Genomic DNA, 17,429 nt, shown 5'->3' with positions numbered 1-17,429 from the left:
AATGAGTCCTTAACTCCACTGCGCTTTATCCCAACTGAAGGTCCTTATCACTGAAGCTATTTTCATGAATCTTTCCTGCACTTTAGCTTCTTTTTTGAAGTGCAGTACCCAGAACTGGAAACAGTACTCCACTTGAGACCAAATCAGTGTTTAATACTAGTTTACATAGCCTCTAAGCTTTTGTATTCTGTGACACTCCTGAAATATAGGATTTTGTATTACCTTATTAATCATTCTCTCAAGTGTTATCTTAAGTAACTCACGCGCACAGACTCTGGTCCCTCCAATGTAAATGCTTCAAATTCAAAATAAAAGCAGAGAACGCTGGATACTCAGCTTGTAATGCAACATTTGTGAAGAAAAACAAAGTTAACATTTCAGAACTGGTATACTAAATCTATTTCTCTTACAGATGTTGCACGACCTGTTGAGTAATTCCAGCATTTTGTGTTCCATACATGCTCTGAAGCAAGGAACGCTCTTAAAACAACACTTGAAAGTTCTCTAAGCCAATGAGATGGACTGCTGACTTGGAGGTTAATACTACGTTGTCACTTGATTTTTGGGTCTGTTAGTATCTTAAGCAAGTGAAGAGCAGAATGTGAGCGGATATATTTTGCAAACACTGTGTCCATCCCCAACAAGCAGATGCAGTGTTACAAGGATAGCGTTCTTTTCCATTAGATTTGATGTGCACCTTCTTTGATGCAGGCAGTCGCCTGGGATGTTGCTGAATGTAACATCACAAAAGCACTGCAACCATGTGTATGGAGAATTCTCTGGATTTGCAGCATGACCAAACAGAAGTACTTCATATAGGTATTGGCATTTCATGCGTGAATAGTGTAATTCACACTGATGTAATTTTTTTTACTATTCCGTGTTTTTTTCAAGAGATGCATAACCGAGGAATTTTACTGATGCCACAAACTACAAAAGATTTAAATGATTTACAGATGTTAGAATTCCAAGATTTAAATTGGCCTTGATGTTCCCTTGTTGTATTCACTGGAAGTGGGCATTATTAGGTAGGTCAGCATTTGTTGCCCATCTGTAATCTTAGGAAGGTAATGGTGAGCTGCTTCCTTGAAAGCATGCAGTTTAGGCACATCTACAGTGCTGTCAGGAAGTGCTGTTTTATGTTATAGGCACACTATATATGTTATAAGTATTTATGTAGCTTTCTTTATTACGCTTTTGTGTATTCTTAAAAAAATGAGTTTAATGAGCAGCCCTCTTGATCAAGGAAAAAGGGTACTGCATCAATTATAATACTGAACTTGATTGTGCACTATTTTGTCTCCCCTCTAATACAGCTTTTGTAGTATACCACATTTTACGAGTAGGTTTCTAGTGTTGCAAACTTAAAACCAGGGATTTGAGCCAATAATTCATGATAGTTGCCTTTTGAGGAACATTGAGAGAATGCTGCACTGTGACATACTTCAGAGATGTTCCATCTCCTTGCTCAAATGGATGTATCCCATGGGACTAGTCAAAGTAGAACAGAGGAATTTAGCTGTGCACAAATTAGTCATCATGTTTCCTAAATTAAAATGGTGACTACTCTTCAGACATACGACCTTGGCTGTGAAGCACTTTGGAATGCTCTGAGGCTATTAATGATGGAAGATAGATGGTCACTTGGGCATGGACCAGAAACCATTTGAGATGACTAAGAATGAATGGTATCAAGAAAGGACAAAAAAATTAAGAAAAATGTTCTCGAAAAAAAATTACCCTTCAACCAGAGATAATATGAACTGCAGATTAGATTAGATTCCCGACAGTGTGAGAACAGGCCCTTCAGCCCAACAATTCCACACCGCCCCTTGGAACATCCCACCCAGACGCATCCCCTTATAACCCACACACCCCTGAACACTATGGGCAATTTAGCATGGCCAATCCACCTAGCCTGCACATCTTTGGACTGTGGGAGGAAACTGGAGCACCTGTAGGAAACCCACGCAGACACAGGGAGAACGTGCAAACTCCACGCAGCTAGTCATCCGAGGCTGGAATTGAACCCGGGTCCCTGGTGCGGTGAGGCTGCAGTGCTAACCACTGAGCCACCGTGCCACCACCAGATGCTGGAGAATCTGAGATAACCAGGTGTAGAGCTGGATGAACACAGCAAACTCTAGGCCTGAAACGTCAGCCTTCGTGCTCCTATGATGCTGCTTGGCCTGCTGTGTTCATCCAGCGCTACACCTTGTTACGTTTTAACCAATTTGAATGACTGAATTATGATGCCAAATACCTATATCAGAGTAATAGTTCTTTAGAAAAGAAAGAACTTGCTCTATATAAAGCAAGTTCTTTCTTTTCTAAAGAACAATGACTCTGATATAGGTATTTGGCATCATAATTCAGTCATTCAAATTGGTTAAAAGGTTTTTTTTCCAGAACGTCTTTCTTAATTTTTCATCCTTTCTTGATACCATTCATTCTTAGTCATCTCAAATGATTTCCGGTCCATGCCCAAGTGACCATCTATCTTTCACATATCTCAGCAGTAAGTGTTGTTAGACTATTGAACTAAACTGGTAGTCATAAGTCAGCTTGATTCTGACATTCACATGTATATATTTTCCTGCAGAGGGCAAGGGTAATAATCAGATGAGGAATTGTTGCGAATTTCTCCCCTTTGCCTAGTATGGATGTATTGAGACCCGTACTAGCATCTGGCTGTGTGTATTAATTATGGGAGCTCGAACAGTTCATCCACTTCACCAACACCTTCCACCCCAACCTTCAGTTCACCTGGGCCATCTCCAGCACATCCCTAACATTCCTGTATCTCTCAGTCTCCATCTCAGGCAACCAGCTTGTAACTGATGTCCATTTCAAGCCCACCGACTCCCACAGCTACCTAGAATACACCTCTTCCCACCCACCCTCCTGCAAAAATTCCATCCCTATTCCCAATTCCTCCCCCTCCGCCGCATCTGCTCCCACGATGAGGCATTCCACTCCCGCACATCCCAGATGTCCAAGTTCTTCAAGGACCGCAACTTTCCCCCCACAGTGATCGAGAACGCCCTTGACCGCGTCTCCCGCATTTCCCGCAACACATCCCTCACACCCCGCCCCCGCCACAACCGCCCCAAGAGGATCCCCCTCGTTCTCACACACCACCCCACCAACCTCCGGATACAACGCATCATCCTCCGACACTTCCGCCATTTACAATCCGACCCCACCACCCAAGACATTTTTACATCCCCACCCCTGTCTGCTTTCCGGAGAGACCACTCTCTCGTGACTCCCTTGTTCGCTCCACACTGCCCTCCAACCCCACCACACCCGGCACCTTCCCCTGCAACCGCAGGAAATACTACACTTGCCCCCACACCTCCTCCCTCACCCCTATCCCAGGCCCCAAGATGACTTTCCACACTAAGCAGAGGTTCACCTGCACATCTGCCAATGTGGTATACTGCATCCACTATACCCGGTGTGGCTCCCTCTACATTAGGGAAACCAAGCAGAGGCTTGGGGACCGCTTTGCAGAACAGCTTCGCTCGGTTCGCAATAAACAATTGCACCTCCCAGTCGCAAACCATTTCCACTCCCCCTCCCATTCTTTAGATGACATGTCCATCATGGGCCTCCTGCAGTGCCACAATGATGCCACCCGAAGGTTGCAGGAACAGCAACTCATATTCCGCCTGGGAACCCTGCAGCCCAATGGTATCAAAGTGGACTTCACCAGCTTCAAAATCTCCCCTTCCCCCACCGCATCCCAAAACCAGCCCAGTTCATCCCCTCCCCCCACTGCACCACACAACCAGCCCTGCTCTTCCCCTCCACCCGCTGCATCCCAAAACCAGTCCAACCTGTCTCTGCTTCCCTAACCTGTTCTTCCTCTCACCCATCCCTTCCTCCCACCCCAAGCCGCACCTCCATCTCCTACCTACTAACCTCATCCCACCTCCTTGACCTGTCCGTCTTCCCTGGACTGACCTATCCCCTCCCTACCTCCCCACCTATACTCTCCTCCCCACCTATCTTCTTTTCTCTCCATCTTTGGTCCGCCTCCCCCTCTCTCCCTATTTATTCCAGAACTCTCACCCCATCCCGCTCTCTGATGAAGGGTCTAGGCCCGAAACGTCAGCTTTTGTGCTCCTGAGATGCTGCTGGGCCTGCTGTGTTCATCCAGCCTCACATTTTATTATCTATGTATGGAGCCAGTCTATTTTATGTTCCTTTTTTTTTAAAAGGCTAGTGCAATGTAGCACAGATTAGCTGATTTTATTTTAGACATGGGTGTAAATACAAGGAAGTTCATGGTTCTTCTTCATTAGCTCATCATATTGATTGCATTTTTGATGAATATTGAGCACTAAATTCCTGATGGCTGTTGTTTTGCAGGGACCCCCTGGTGGTGGAGGGCCTCCAGGAACTCCAATCATGCCTAGCCCAGGAGGTAAAAATAAGTTACCTTGCTTGCTTTTGTTTGTGTTTGCCATTCTAAGATGTCACTGCATTTGATGAATAATGAATGAATTCTGTGCTGCCTTCTGGACTTCAATGGCAAATATTGAATCGAACATTTTTAGATTTTATACCCAAGTTGTTAAATTTCCTGACTACGAGGACTCGATGGGAAGTAAATAAGTGCTATTTGCCTTAATTTTAAAAGATTTATTGCTGCGAGAACGTAGCATTTTGTGAATATTTTGAATAAAAATTTATTCATTTTGACTTGAACAAGTACCATAAGAGGTAAATTTGTCATTTTGATTGAAGTGTTAGGCTCCATTTTTTGATCACGTGCCCATTGCAACCACCGGAGAGGCGGCACGCTTTCTTGTTGTAGTTCTCACATGTGAAAAATACTTATTGACTCCTAGCATTCTGTCTTGTGGACTTTACCAAGCTCCCTTACCATTACGCATAATCTTACTGACAATTATTTTGAAGTGCCAAAGTTCAACTCGTACTGATCAATCAACTGTTATTTCACAATAAATTCTGATTGAAAAGGTCAGTTGTTAAAATCATGCAGGTGTCATGTAAGAGTTTGAGAATGGAGTTATCAACAGGGACACGTGCACTCCAAAAGGGCCACACTCTCGAAGATTTCACTTAGATTTTACAACTGATCTTCCTTTTTCGCAAACTGGCATTCTTAAAGCAAATAAAAAACTAGTCTAATAGTGATAATGTAACCACAGTTGGTTAATGTAATGATTCACTGGGTTCACTAATGTCCTTTAGGGAACAATATTTGATGCCCTAACCTCATGAAGGCTATATCTGACTCCAGAATCACCACAATGCAATATGCTCTTAACTACCCTCTGGCCAATTAGTGATGGGCAACAAATGCTGCGCTAGTCAGTGACATCCACATCACAACAATGAATGAATAAAAATCATAAATTGAAAGCAAGCATGGAAAAGCATATCATTGGAAACTCAATGCATAAAAACAAACATAATTACATATATAACAGAATCTTGCAGACTCCCACGGACAATTTTGCACGTTCATCTCCCAGCCACAACATTACTGTAATTTTACAGGGAGGGGTTAAGAGTTGAGACTGCTAACCCACACATGCTATAATGAAGGCCTTTGAATGACCATTTAAGGGCCACTCATCACTCTGGCCTCAACTGTGATGATGAAAGGAAGGTTTCAGGGTTGCAAACATGCAGGCTATCATTTTGTTTGGACCTTTTAAGTAAGGAGATGGAGATCGGCTGGAGGCTACCTCCAATTAATGGTCTCCTTTGCACAACAAGCAACACACCACAAGATAGAGCTCCGCACAGCTTTGAGCCACCCCTCATCTGGGGTTGGACAAGAGCGTTCGGTCATTGAGAGTCAGGGGTCAAGTAAAGGAAGGGGATGGGGGGGGATGCAGAGGATGGTGGTGGAGATGCTGCTGAGTGCAGGAGAGTTGAGGCATTGGCTGATAGTATGGGAGTCGGGGCTTCAGAACCTGATAAACTTTGGGCTTGGGTGGGAAGCCGCATGCCATGGTAGATGAAGTGGAATGGTAAATGCAACGATGGTAATTGGGTGCCCATGGCATTCAGGCAGGAAACCAGGGAATGAAGTCAGTAGTTACTTATGGGGTTCGGGTTAATTATTTATCCAGGAGTTAGAACATAGAACATAGAACATAGAACAGTACAGCACAGAACAGGCCCTTCAGCCCACAATGTTGTGCCGACCATTGATCCTCATGGATGCACCCTCAAATTTCTGTGACCATATGCATGTCCAGCAGTCTCTTAAATGACCCCAATGACCTTGCTTCCACAACTGCTGCTGGCAACGCATTCCATGCTCTCACAACTCTCTGCGTAAAGAACCTGCCTCTGACATCCCCTCTATACTTTCCACCAACCAGCTTAAAACTATGACCCCTCGTGCTAGCCATTTCTGCCCTGGGAAATAGTCTCTGGCTATCGACTCTATCTATGCCTCTCATTATCTTGTATACCTCAATTAGGTCCCCTCTCCTCCTCCTTTTCTCCAATGAAAAGAGACCGAGCTCAGTCAACCTCTCTTCATAAGATAAGCCCTCCAGTCCAGGCAGCATCCTGGTAAACCTCCTCTGAACAGGTTAGAACCAGTTAGAACAGGTTCTATTCTGCCTAATATTTATTGGCTAAATATTCAGGTAAATGAGTCAGAATCATAACTGTCTGACTCCAACCAGGTTTTTTTGGAAGGTTCGAGATGCAGATAATTGCCCATCAGAAGTTTGTTTCTTGGGCAATTTCCACAGTGTTGGCTGCTTTAAGATTTCCACATGTAACTCCAATTTTCACTTCACTGACAGCTGTTCCTATCAGAAGATCTGGGCCATTATTTCAGAAGAACTGGCACTGACACTTCTGAAAAAACTATCAGTTTCTGGGACAGAGGATTTGGACTGAAACTTATTTTTAAAGTTTTAATGTGGACAATTATGAAATCGGAGTAAATTGGCAAATTAGAGTAAGGGATAAATGAACAGTGATAAAGTGTCATATACTAGATGGGATATTTCGGAATACACTAAATGTTCTAAACCGTAAGACAAATTCCAAGTGATGGACCAACCATCCATGGTTAATTAGCAAAGTTAAAGGTAATATCAAACTTTTTTAAAATGTCTATAATTGTGCAAATAGGTGGCAGGTCAGAAGATCAGACAGAACAAATAAAATACATAAAATGGACTAAAAAATTAAAATGGATGTAAAAATCAGTGAGAGAAAATGAATCAAAATATTAAACTGGTAAGAGGTTTCTCAATTTTCAAAAACAAATTAGTTAACAAAGTGAAAATTGGCCCAATAGAAAGTGAGTCTGCAGAATTGATTTTGGAAAATATGGAGATGGCAGATGAATTGAACAATCTTCTTTATATCAACCTTCACTATAAATGGTGCAAGTAATGTGTGGTGTGCTTTTGGGACCTCAACGATACATGATTTCTATAAATGACATTGAAAAAGGAACAGAAGGTATGGCTATCAAAATTGCTTTGCATTTTGCACACATGATGGGCCAAATGGTCTCATTGTGCGCTGTAAACATTCATGAATGTGTAGATGTGAAGATGGCATAAGTAGGCTGCAAGATATTTTAAAAGAAACTGGGTTAACTAACTGACGAGTAGCTGGCATATGGAGTATAATGTGGAAAAATATGAAGTTGTCTATTTTGGCAAGAAAAATAAACAAAAACATATTTATCAAATGCTGAAATACTCCACAGCTTCAAAGTATAGACGGATCTGGGTGTCCTAGCATACAATACGCATGTATAACAAATAATTAGAAAAGCTTGTAAAATGTTATCATTTATTACGAAAAGAATGGAATTCAAAACTAGACAGGTCAAGTTTCACTTATACAGGGCACTAGTGAGACCATGTCTGGAATACTGCTCACCTTATTTGACGGAGAATGTAAATGAGTTAGAAACAGTTCAGCCTGACACCTGGTGGTTGTCTTATGAGGGAAGGTTGAAGAGAGTAGGCAAGTATCTACCAGATCTTTGAAGAGTAAGAGGTGATTTGATTTTTTTTTTGTAGAACGTGTGAGTCGCTGGCTGGCCAGCATTTATTGCTTGTTCCTAGTTGTCCTTGAGAAGGTGGTGGTAGGCTACCTTCTTGAACCACTGCGGTATAATACACTGAGAGGTCTTAACAGGATGATATGGGAAGGATGTTTCCTCTTATGGGAGAAGAACTCTGGGTCATCATAGCTGCCTCGAAATAGGAGATGTTGTTTAAAAACATTGGGTCACCCATTTAAAACAAAGCTGAGGCAAAATATTTTTGTCAGGTAGTCATGAGAGTACAGAACCTGCTTTCTGAAAAGGCAGTGGAAGAAGAGCGGTGGATAGATTCTTATTTTTTAAAAAAGGGTGTGAAAAGCTATTGGATTGGTGAGACTGTGGAATTGAGGTTACAATCAGATCTTATTAAGTGGTGAGGTAGGCTTTTGGATTGGTGAGACTGTGGAATTGAGGTTACAATCAGATCTTATTAAATGGTGAGGTAGGCTTTTGGATTGGTGAGACTGTGGAATTGAGGTTACAATCAGATCTTATTAAATGGTGAGGTAGGCTTTTGGATTGGTGAGACTGTGGAATTGAGGTTACAATCAGATCTTATTAAATGGTGAGGTAGGCTTTTGGATTGGTGAGACTGTGGAATTGAGGTTACAATCAGATCTTATTAAATGGTGAGGTAGGCTTGCAGAACCAAATGGCCTGCTCCTGGTACTTGTTTGTATGTTTGAAGGGGAAAGGAAGCAACTAGTTAACAGCAAAAATCAACTATACCCTGAGCACTAAAAGAAGCAGTTATTGGTTTATTAGTCACTTCGCAGTTTCTTTGTGACAGTAATTAAAAAGACCTCTGGAAACATGAACTTCTCTTATAGTGATGTTTGTCTTGTGGTTTGCAGCACTGCTTCTCAAAGCATGGACTCTACGCATCCAGGAGCAACCTCAATTAAACCTACTAGATTTATCTTAAATATAATGTTTCTTTAATTTTGTTTTTATCTTTATAAAATTGGTAAAGTTTCCACATCACCAGATGCCTCAGGTGTACTGATTGGTTCTAACATTGTCCTGATAACCCTTCACCGAATTAAAATTAATGGCAATATTCATGATCCTCGATTGAAAGGCTCTGCTGCTTTGCATTGCCTAATGGCTCCAGCCAGGAAGGTCCAGTGTTAATGAAATACTAATCGATATAGAGGGCATCCCTGTAGAGTACGTTGTCTATGCTTGGAAGAGATTCGAGGAAAGTCCATCTGCTGCTGATGAAACTTGGCAAGTAATACACATTTTTCCAAGTCCCTTTAATGAGGGCTGGAGTTGAACCAAATTTGTAAACTGAGAGTGGGAACATCTCTGCTTAATCTGGTCAAACACATTTTCTAATCAATGAATCATGGTTTCTGTTGTGTCTACGTATTTCTGCTTCAACTGCTGAGCCTTATCTACTTCAATAAGAATTAAATGTTCAGAAAATTTGAATTATGAATTGAGAAATAATGCCCATGAATGACATTAAATACAATCTGTAAATAGAGACTTTTTGGTATTTATATTGAATCAAAATCAAACCAAAAAGGCTGTAGAACAGAACTCTACAACACATTTACAAACCTATTTTGATTATGTCATAATAATTTGACAAGGTGTGAAGTAGGGCATAATAGATTTCAAGAAGTGCACTAATTTATGTTGAGTGCTTTCACTTTATCTCTGCCATTGATTTTAGTCTATATCCATTAAAAAGGCCATGCATCTAGGAATTGAATGGAGAATATAGTGAAAAGGGAACTTAAACTTAATGGATGCAAACTAACAGTAGAATTATCTGGATAGCCAGATTTTTAAAAAAAAGAGTTCTGGGAAACCTAATCAAAACATCAGGAAGCTTATAATACTTACAAAATAAATCTTTACAAGTAAAACTTGACAAAAATATCAGACATCTTGAGCAGTAAGAGTAATTCTGTGGAAGGCAGATTACTAAAATCTATATTCACAATGCAAGTGAATAGTGAACTTTGCTATATGTATGACTAAATTGGAATATAAGCCAAATAACAGAAGATAAATTAGTGGCATCAGAGAAGTAATTTCTGAGATATAATGGGGATTAGTTGAGTAACATGTCCAACTAAAGAGTTTTGTTGAAAATGGATACAAGAAACGTTGTTGCAGTTGGCCACCAAGAAACATCCACAATAATTTAGTCACATACTTGGGAGAAAGGAACTATTACATCACTGTGACTGATAAAATTAAGAGCAGCTGAGCAGAGGGAGACAAAGGAGGAAATACACTGACAACTAAGAAAGCAGAACAGATGATGTTTCAAGCACAACACTATGATGTTGGTTGTAATCAAGGACCATGAACATTGACGAGCCACTATTTTATTGTAAACATCAGTAAATCATTATAAATGTTGTAGCACTTGAAAAAACAAGTCTTAATTAAGTCTTTGGGCTCTGAGTTGGGAACAGGGTGAATGGAGCCTGAAAATACCAGCACTGATTGGTGTGCTGGTTTCCCAGTCCCATTCCCTGCTCCTTCCATTTTTTTTGCATAAGCAGGTTCTGAACAGCAGTGCCACCTGTCCCCACAGGGCAGATGACCAGTCTTAAGAACCTTGTTAAGATCTTGAAGGAAACTCAGTTTGATTCACTCCAGTGTTGCAAAGCTGTAGGAGCAATTTAACTGCCTGGTGGCATATATCTAGCAGCACCTCACAGAATCAGCTCGCAGTGTTCCAGGAAGTTCATCCCCATCTGCCTGGATGCATGCAGCCAGTTACTGTAAAGGGAAGTCCAACCTTCCCTCCTCCACTGTGCCACAGGCATACAGAATACTGTTTTCATAGTAGTGGTCTATTGTTTTTTTTCTCTGCTTTCTACTTTAAACTTTGAAAGGTTTGAAAAAGCTTATCTCCATTTTGAAACATAGTCACAGTTATTTACTATCCATTGCAGCATTCTGTTCCTGACATGTTCTAACAGTATGCAATCACTGCATGGCTTTTGAACTACAGTTTATATTTCCTTAGCATTTTGTTTAAACAAGGAGGTAATTATTTAAGCATTGTTTACACCATTGCTTTCTAGTTCTTGTCCTCTTTTTCCTCTGTACAGCAAGTACTTTCAAGATTGGTTCCTTCCTTCAGTATCTTTACCAGTTCTTTTATCACCCACTGCCACAATTTCCTAAAAGATTCAAAACTTTTTGGGTCTGTTTTCACTGTTCTTCATCCTTTACCACTAATTTGGAGATCATATCGCAAATTCCTCATTACGAAGCTAGTTCTCAGAACTTGGTAACCAAGGAATGACTAAAGATTGAATTCCATTTTGGTACTTTGTTAATTTGTTTACATGTAGCAAACAGTTAATGCTTTTATACTACAGAAGCATTACAGACCAACACGTGACAGCCAGCAACATGAGATATTAGGCCAAACAGCAAAAAACTTGGTCAGAAAGGTAGATTTGAGGTAGAACCTTATCAAGAAAAGTAGAAATACAGAGATGTTTAAGTTGGGAATTACAGAGCTTAGAGTCTTCGCAGCTAGAGGCTGGCCATCATTGATCATCCAATTAAAGCACACAAGAGACCAGAGTAGGCTGAGCGTAGTTTTCTCAGAGTTGTCAGGTTAGCAGAAGTTAGGGATAGGGTAGGTAGCGGCCATGCAGGTTGAATGTGGAAAACTATGAGGAATACATTTGAATAATGTAATGTGCAATCAATTAGGGCATGAATGAGAGTTTCAGCAGCAAATAAGCATCTACTACTATCGTTATTCCTGAGAGATGGACAAAGCAATAAATTTGTGTACTAGCATCATAAACGTCCTGTGATAATCGGTGAAAAATCACAAGAATTTTTAACATGCTGTATTGCTGATTTATTTCAGATTCAACAAACTCCAGTGAGAATATGTACACAATGATGAATGCTGTACCTCCTGGGGCCAGCAGGTCAAATGTAAGTGAAACAAGCATGAACTTTTAATTTAATTCCAATTTTAATATAAATCTTCCGATTCATTTGATCACCAAGATGTGAAATACGGACTTGTGCTCAAGATCCACAGTTTTTGAGTAACAATTTTTATCTTCTGGGTATAACAATTCTATTCTGGTTTAGTGTTTTTGGTTCAGCCAGTATCCCATTGGCTAGGGAACTCTTTCCCTAACAGTATTTTGGATGTACTTACACCAAACAGACTGCAGTGATTCAAGAGGGCAGCTCACCACCATGTTCTCAAGGGAAACTATGGATGGGTATTACATGCTGGTCCATCTAGTGACACCCACTTCCATGAATGAGTTAAAACAAAACACAATTAACCTTACTGATTTACCTATCTAAGTGTGAACTTTAATAACTTTAGGGAAGATGTGCCCAGTACACAATAAAAGCATTGCGTACATCTTAGGATGTGAACAATTGAATGGATGTATCTTGTGAAGGTCAACAACAATTTAGAAAGCATCTGAAGTATTAAAAAAGACATCAGCACTTTTATCAAGTCTGAATAAGCATAGAATGAAGAAATGGCAAGCATTATGAAGGCAAAAAAGATTCATAGGTGCAAAGATGGGTAAGAAACGTTGCTGTCTGGTATTCGGCATCCTCCTTTGATAATGGGTGAAGTTGAGATAATATCACATCAGACTCCAAGTTAACACTGCAGCACACCTGCAAAAAGCTACAGCCTACTGCAGGTCCTTACTTTTCTTTTACATTTGCAAGCTCCATAACCAAGCATGGTAACCAGCATACTTGTGGAAGGAGGCAAATCTCAGCATCTTTCCCTGTCACTGTCAAAAGACTGAAATGGCACCTTACTGCCACAGAGATTCACAGGTTTTGTTGTGGGGATCCCTGAAATAGTTAGTGGCATCTACAGTATGTAAAAATGCTGTTCTGGTATTACTTCTGAAGGACATTCCGGTATAATGGCTGAGCATGAATTTATATCTCATTGAGATGCAACCAGGAACCATGAAGGTCTCACCAGAAAAGACTGCAAACCTGAAGTTTTGCTGACTACCATAGCCATTCCTAGTTTCACAGGAGTACAATGAAATAGTTGGAGATATCATAGCAAATAAAGGATTTAAAAAAGCACTTTAATTGGATTGCTTTTTTTAAAAAAAGAAGACAGTAAAAGTGAATGGAAGATTTCCACGTACTTGCCTCAGATCACTCATGTTCAACGTACCAAATGGGTTCTGAAATTTTTTTTAATACAACTGAGGAGGAATGTGAAGCGAATGATCAAAATTTAAATGTAGTCTTGTATATGCGGAAGGTCCCACTGACAAAAGTTAGTTGGTTTGTGTTTCCTATTTGTAGTTTCCAATGGGTCCTGGCTCAGATGGCCCAATAGGGACAATGGGTGGAATGGAACCACATCACATGAACGGTTCATTAGGTAAGGAGAAAATGAAGAAAGTTTGAATTTTTACTATTTTGCTATTTTAGTTATTCTGCTGTATTTCTCCAGATTGATAGTTCCTTATGTCTTACGAACCACCTGACAATTATGGATTCACTTTAGAAGCCACTTGATGTGTATACAACAGTACCAGAGGAGCTTAATTCTGAATCCATATAAACAACCTTAAATTGGCATATCTCATTCAATATTAATGCAGCACGCCAATGTGAGGCAGCTGCTCACTGATTATAGTCAACCCTCGGGTGAGTAGGATTTCCTAATGTGATTTTTACCCCTTGGTGGATTTTGTTTACTTTGACTCTGTAGAGGAGAACAAGAGAAAGAATTCAGCAAACTGCTCACTTTGAACATGCCCTTTCTGTCTGGCATTTCAGCAAATTTATTTTACATTGGTTGTTACTATATTAAGTACTGATTTGTTTATGGTAAGGAAACATTTAGTCAGGATAAAGGAATGGGTTCTTTCTTGTAAGCTGTTGGACTCAGTTGCACATAAATATTCATAAGCAAATAATTTATTACTTTCTCTGCCTTCTACTATTTTCTTCCTGTTTCTGTTGTGATAACATTGTTAATTTGATTTTAGTCACAAGAAAATGATTTTTCATCATTTGAGATTACCACGCCTCCATCACAGTACACTCTGAGGTTGTAAACTTGCTTGCTGAGCCAGTGTGTTTGATTGCAGACATTTCATCACCCTGGTAGGTAACATTATCAGGGCACCTCTGGTGAAGCGTTGGTGTTCTGTCCCGCTTGTTATTTATATGCCTCGGTTTGCTGGGGTGGTTGGCATCACTTCCTGGTTCTGTTTTCAGTGGTTTGTATATCAGGTCCCATTCAATGTGTTTGTTGACGGTGTTCTGATTGGAATGGCAGGCCTTCAGGAATTCCCTAGCATGTTTTCGTTTGCTTGTACTATTGTGGGTACGTTGGCCCTCTCGAATTTGTTTCCTTCTTTGACTGTGTGCAGTGAGACCAGTGAGAATTGGTCATGTCTCTTGGTGGATAGTTGGTGTTTGTGTATCCATATTGTCAGTTTCCTCCAGTTTGGCCTATGTAATGTTTCTCACAGTCCTTGCATGGTAATTTTTATATTACATTAGTTTTATTGGTTGTGGGGGTATGGGGTCTTTTATGTTCATCAGTAGCTGTCACAGGATGGTTGTTGGCTTGTGGGCTGCCCGCATACCACCCTGCGATAGCTGCTGACTAATGTAAAGGCTCCCAAATCCCCACAACCAATAAAACTAATGTAATACACAAAATACCATGCAAGGACTGTGAGAAAAATTACATAGGCCAAACTGGAAGAAAACCGACAAAAAGGATACATAAACACCAAGAGACACAACCAATTCTCACTGGTCTCAATACACGGACAAAGAAGGACATGAATTTAACTGAGCAAACGCATCCAATATTGCATTAGCCAAACAGAGACTGGGAATTCCTGGAGGCGAGGTTGTTGATTTGCTTGCCAAGCTGTCTGGTTATAGTTCAGATATTTCATCACCATGCTAGGTAACATCGTCAGTGCTGCCTCTGATGAAGCAATGTTGTTCTGCTGTGCTTACTATTTATGTGATCCTGTCTATTGAGATGCTTTGTGTCATTTCCAGTTTTTTTTTGCAAGGTTTTGTATAATGAGTTTAATTCCACATGTTTATTGATTGCATTATAGGTGGAGAACTAGGCCTCTAGGAATATGGTTGGCTTGAGCTAGGATGGTCACGTCCTCCCAGTTAAATTGATGGCCTTCGTTGTCTGAGCGTACTGAAATGAGAGAAAGTTTGTTGGGTCATTTTGCTGCTAGCAGGTGTTCACATATCCTGATGGCAAGTTTTCTTCCTGTCTGCCCAATGTAATATTTTTGGCAGCCCTTGCATGGTACTTTGTACACTACGTTGGTCCTGCCTGTCATAGGTATGGGGTCTAAGATCCTTGTAAGCATTTGTTGTAGTGTGGCTGTGGGTTTGTGTGCTATTCTGATTCCTAGTGGTCATAGGAGTCTTGTCAGTTCCGTTATATACTTGACGTACAGTAGTGTGGCAAGTATATTCGGTAATATTGTGTCCTCTTGGTGTTGTCTATGGTAGGCATCTGCGGATGAAGTTGGTGGGGTAACCATTGATAGCAAAGACCTTGTAAAGGTGCTCTTCCTTCTTCTTGCGAAGTTCAGTTGTGTTGCAGTGGGCTGCAACTCATTTATCTTCACAAATCTTCGTAAGAACCTTAAATTCCTGGAGGCCTGGCATTCCAACTGAAACTCCATCAACAAACACATTGAACTGGACCCAATATACAAACCACTGAAAAACAGAACTGGAAGTGATGCCGAACACCCCGGCAAACTGAGGCTTATAAATAACAAGCAGGACAGAACACAAATGCTTCATCGGAGACGGGCTGATGACGTTACCTCGCAGGGTGACAAAACATCTAATCAACACACAATGATCTTCTTCTTTTCTCTCCATCTTCGGTCCGCCTCCCCCTCTCTTCCTATTTATTCCAGTTCCCCCTCCCCATCCCTCTCTCTGATGAAGGGTCTCAGCCCGAAACGTCAGCTTTTGTGCTCCTGAGATGCTGCTTGGCCTGCTGTGTTCATCCAGCTCCACATTTTGTTATCTTGGATTCTCCAGCATCTGCAGTCCCCATTATCACTAATCAACACACCGGCTGGGCGAGCAAGTCTATAAGTGCATCACAACCCGAGCTACATATTTTCTCAGAAGCTTTTATACGGTATACTCTGATTATCAATATATCTGCAAATGTATCTTTGAAATTAAAGAAAGATACTAAGAGAGCAGATTGAATCAGAGTACAAAATCCTTCATGGAAGAGCATTTCTTTAATCAAAAACTAAATGGACACTGCTATCCAATGCAGCATAATCTTTTTATCCTTCCCACACTCCTTCCATTATGCTCAACTACTAAATATTTTAAATTCTCATTCTGTTTTGACTTTTACTTTCCCTGATTTATCATTAAGGGATAAGTATGGGTCAGTACAGAGCTTGGGTGCCAAATAGAATGTTGAAAGTTCAAATCTCTGACCCTATACCCTGACTCATTGCCTCCATTGGATAAAGTTTGTATTTTATCAACCAGGCAATTGAAAGTGAGACAGTTCATGTGGGGAAGGAAAGAGAAAAAGGACAGAATGATACATATTTCTCAGATTTAACTTTGTTTTACTGATGTTTGAGTCATTTGCTGATGTATTAAATTTACCTGTAGAGCTAGTTGAGGTTGTATGCTGGGAGATGCTGCTTTTAGGACAAACATTAAGATGAAAATTGGACTGTATGTACTTTGCAATGTACTGCTCTGTGAAAACCTAGAAATTTCTCTGTTAGTGATTCTACATTAACACTATCTTAGTTCCACATAACAGGCTTGAGACTTATGTGACAAAGGCCCAAATCAGTGCAAAATCCGTAATACTTCTATGATTATCCCATTGAATATTGCCAACAAAAGACTCATAATTGAAGCTTTCCATCTTCCACGCTTGAGGATAATTTGCAAGAATGTCAATTCCAGAGGAAATCATCAGTATTTATAATGCATGAGGAGGAAGTACTGATTTGTTGGCAAGAGGACTGTGATTGGTGATTTGTTTAAATTTTAAGCTAGACATGTTAACCCTGATTGATCTGGGCATTGTCCTAAGAAATGAGCCAGTGAATGGCAGTCACCTGTTTTCTTGAATTGAAATAGGTGAAGTGCATGCAAATGTTATTTCTGTCTACAAAGAAAAGGGCCATGTGGATCAATCTATATGTCTTCCACTGCAGACAGGTGCACCACACTCCAAGTCCAGCTGATAATACTAAATTAGCTGTCAGCATAATTCGCCACACACTGAAGACTATTAGCAAATGTTGTTCAATTGCAAACTAATTTCCAACGTTAGACACTGTTGCAA

The 17,429-nt window shown here is 40.5% G+C and overlaps 1 protein-coding gene across 4 annotated transcripts in view; it reads left to right on the top strand.

Annotated features, from left to right (window-relative positions):
- ssbp2b (single stranded DNA binding protein 2b) overlaps positions 1-17,429 on the top strand; it is a 359,324-nt gene that overhangs the window by 307,936 nt on the left and 33,959 nt on the right. For all 4 annotated transcript variants that reach the window (XM_048526257.2, XM_048526250.2, XM_048526242.2 and 1 more), the window contains 3 exons: positions 4,378-4,432; positions 11,937-12,007; positions 13,385-13,463. In XM_048526257.2, the coding sequence (XP_048382214.1) occupies positions 4,378-4,432; positions 11,937-12,007; positions 13,385-13,463 (205 nt within the window). The remainder of the gene's footprint in view (positions 1-4,377; positions 4,433-11,936; positions 12,008-13,384; positions 13,464-17,429) is intronic.

The sequence above is a fragment of the Stegostoma tigrinum genome, chromosome 3 (genome assembly GCF_030684315.1).
Source record: "Stegostoma tigrinum isolate sSteTig4 chromosome 3, sSteTig4.hap1, whole genome shotgun sequence".
Classification (NCBI taxonomy): Eukaryota; Metazoa; Chordata; class Chondrichthyes; order Orectolobiformes; family Stegostomatidae; genus Stegostoma; species Stegostoma tigrinum.
The sequence above is the reverse complement of the archived record's forward strand: the minus strand, read 5'-3'. Positions and strand labels throughout refer to the sequence as shown.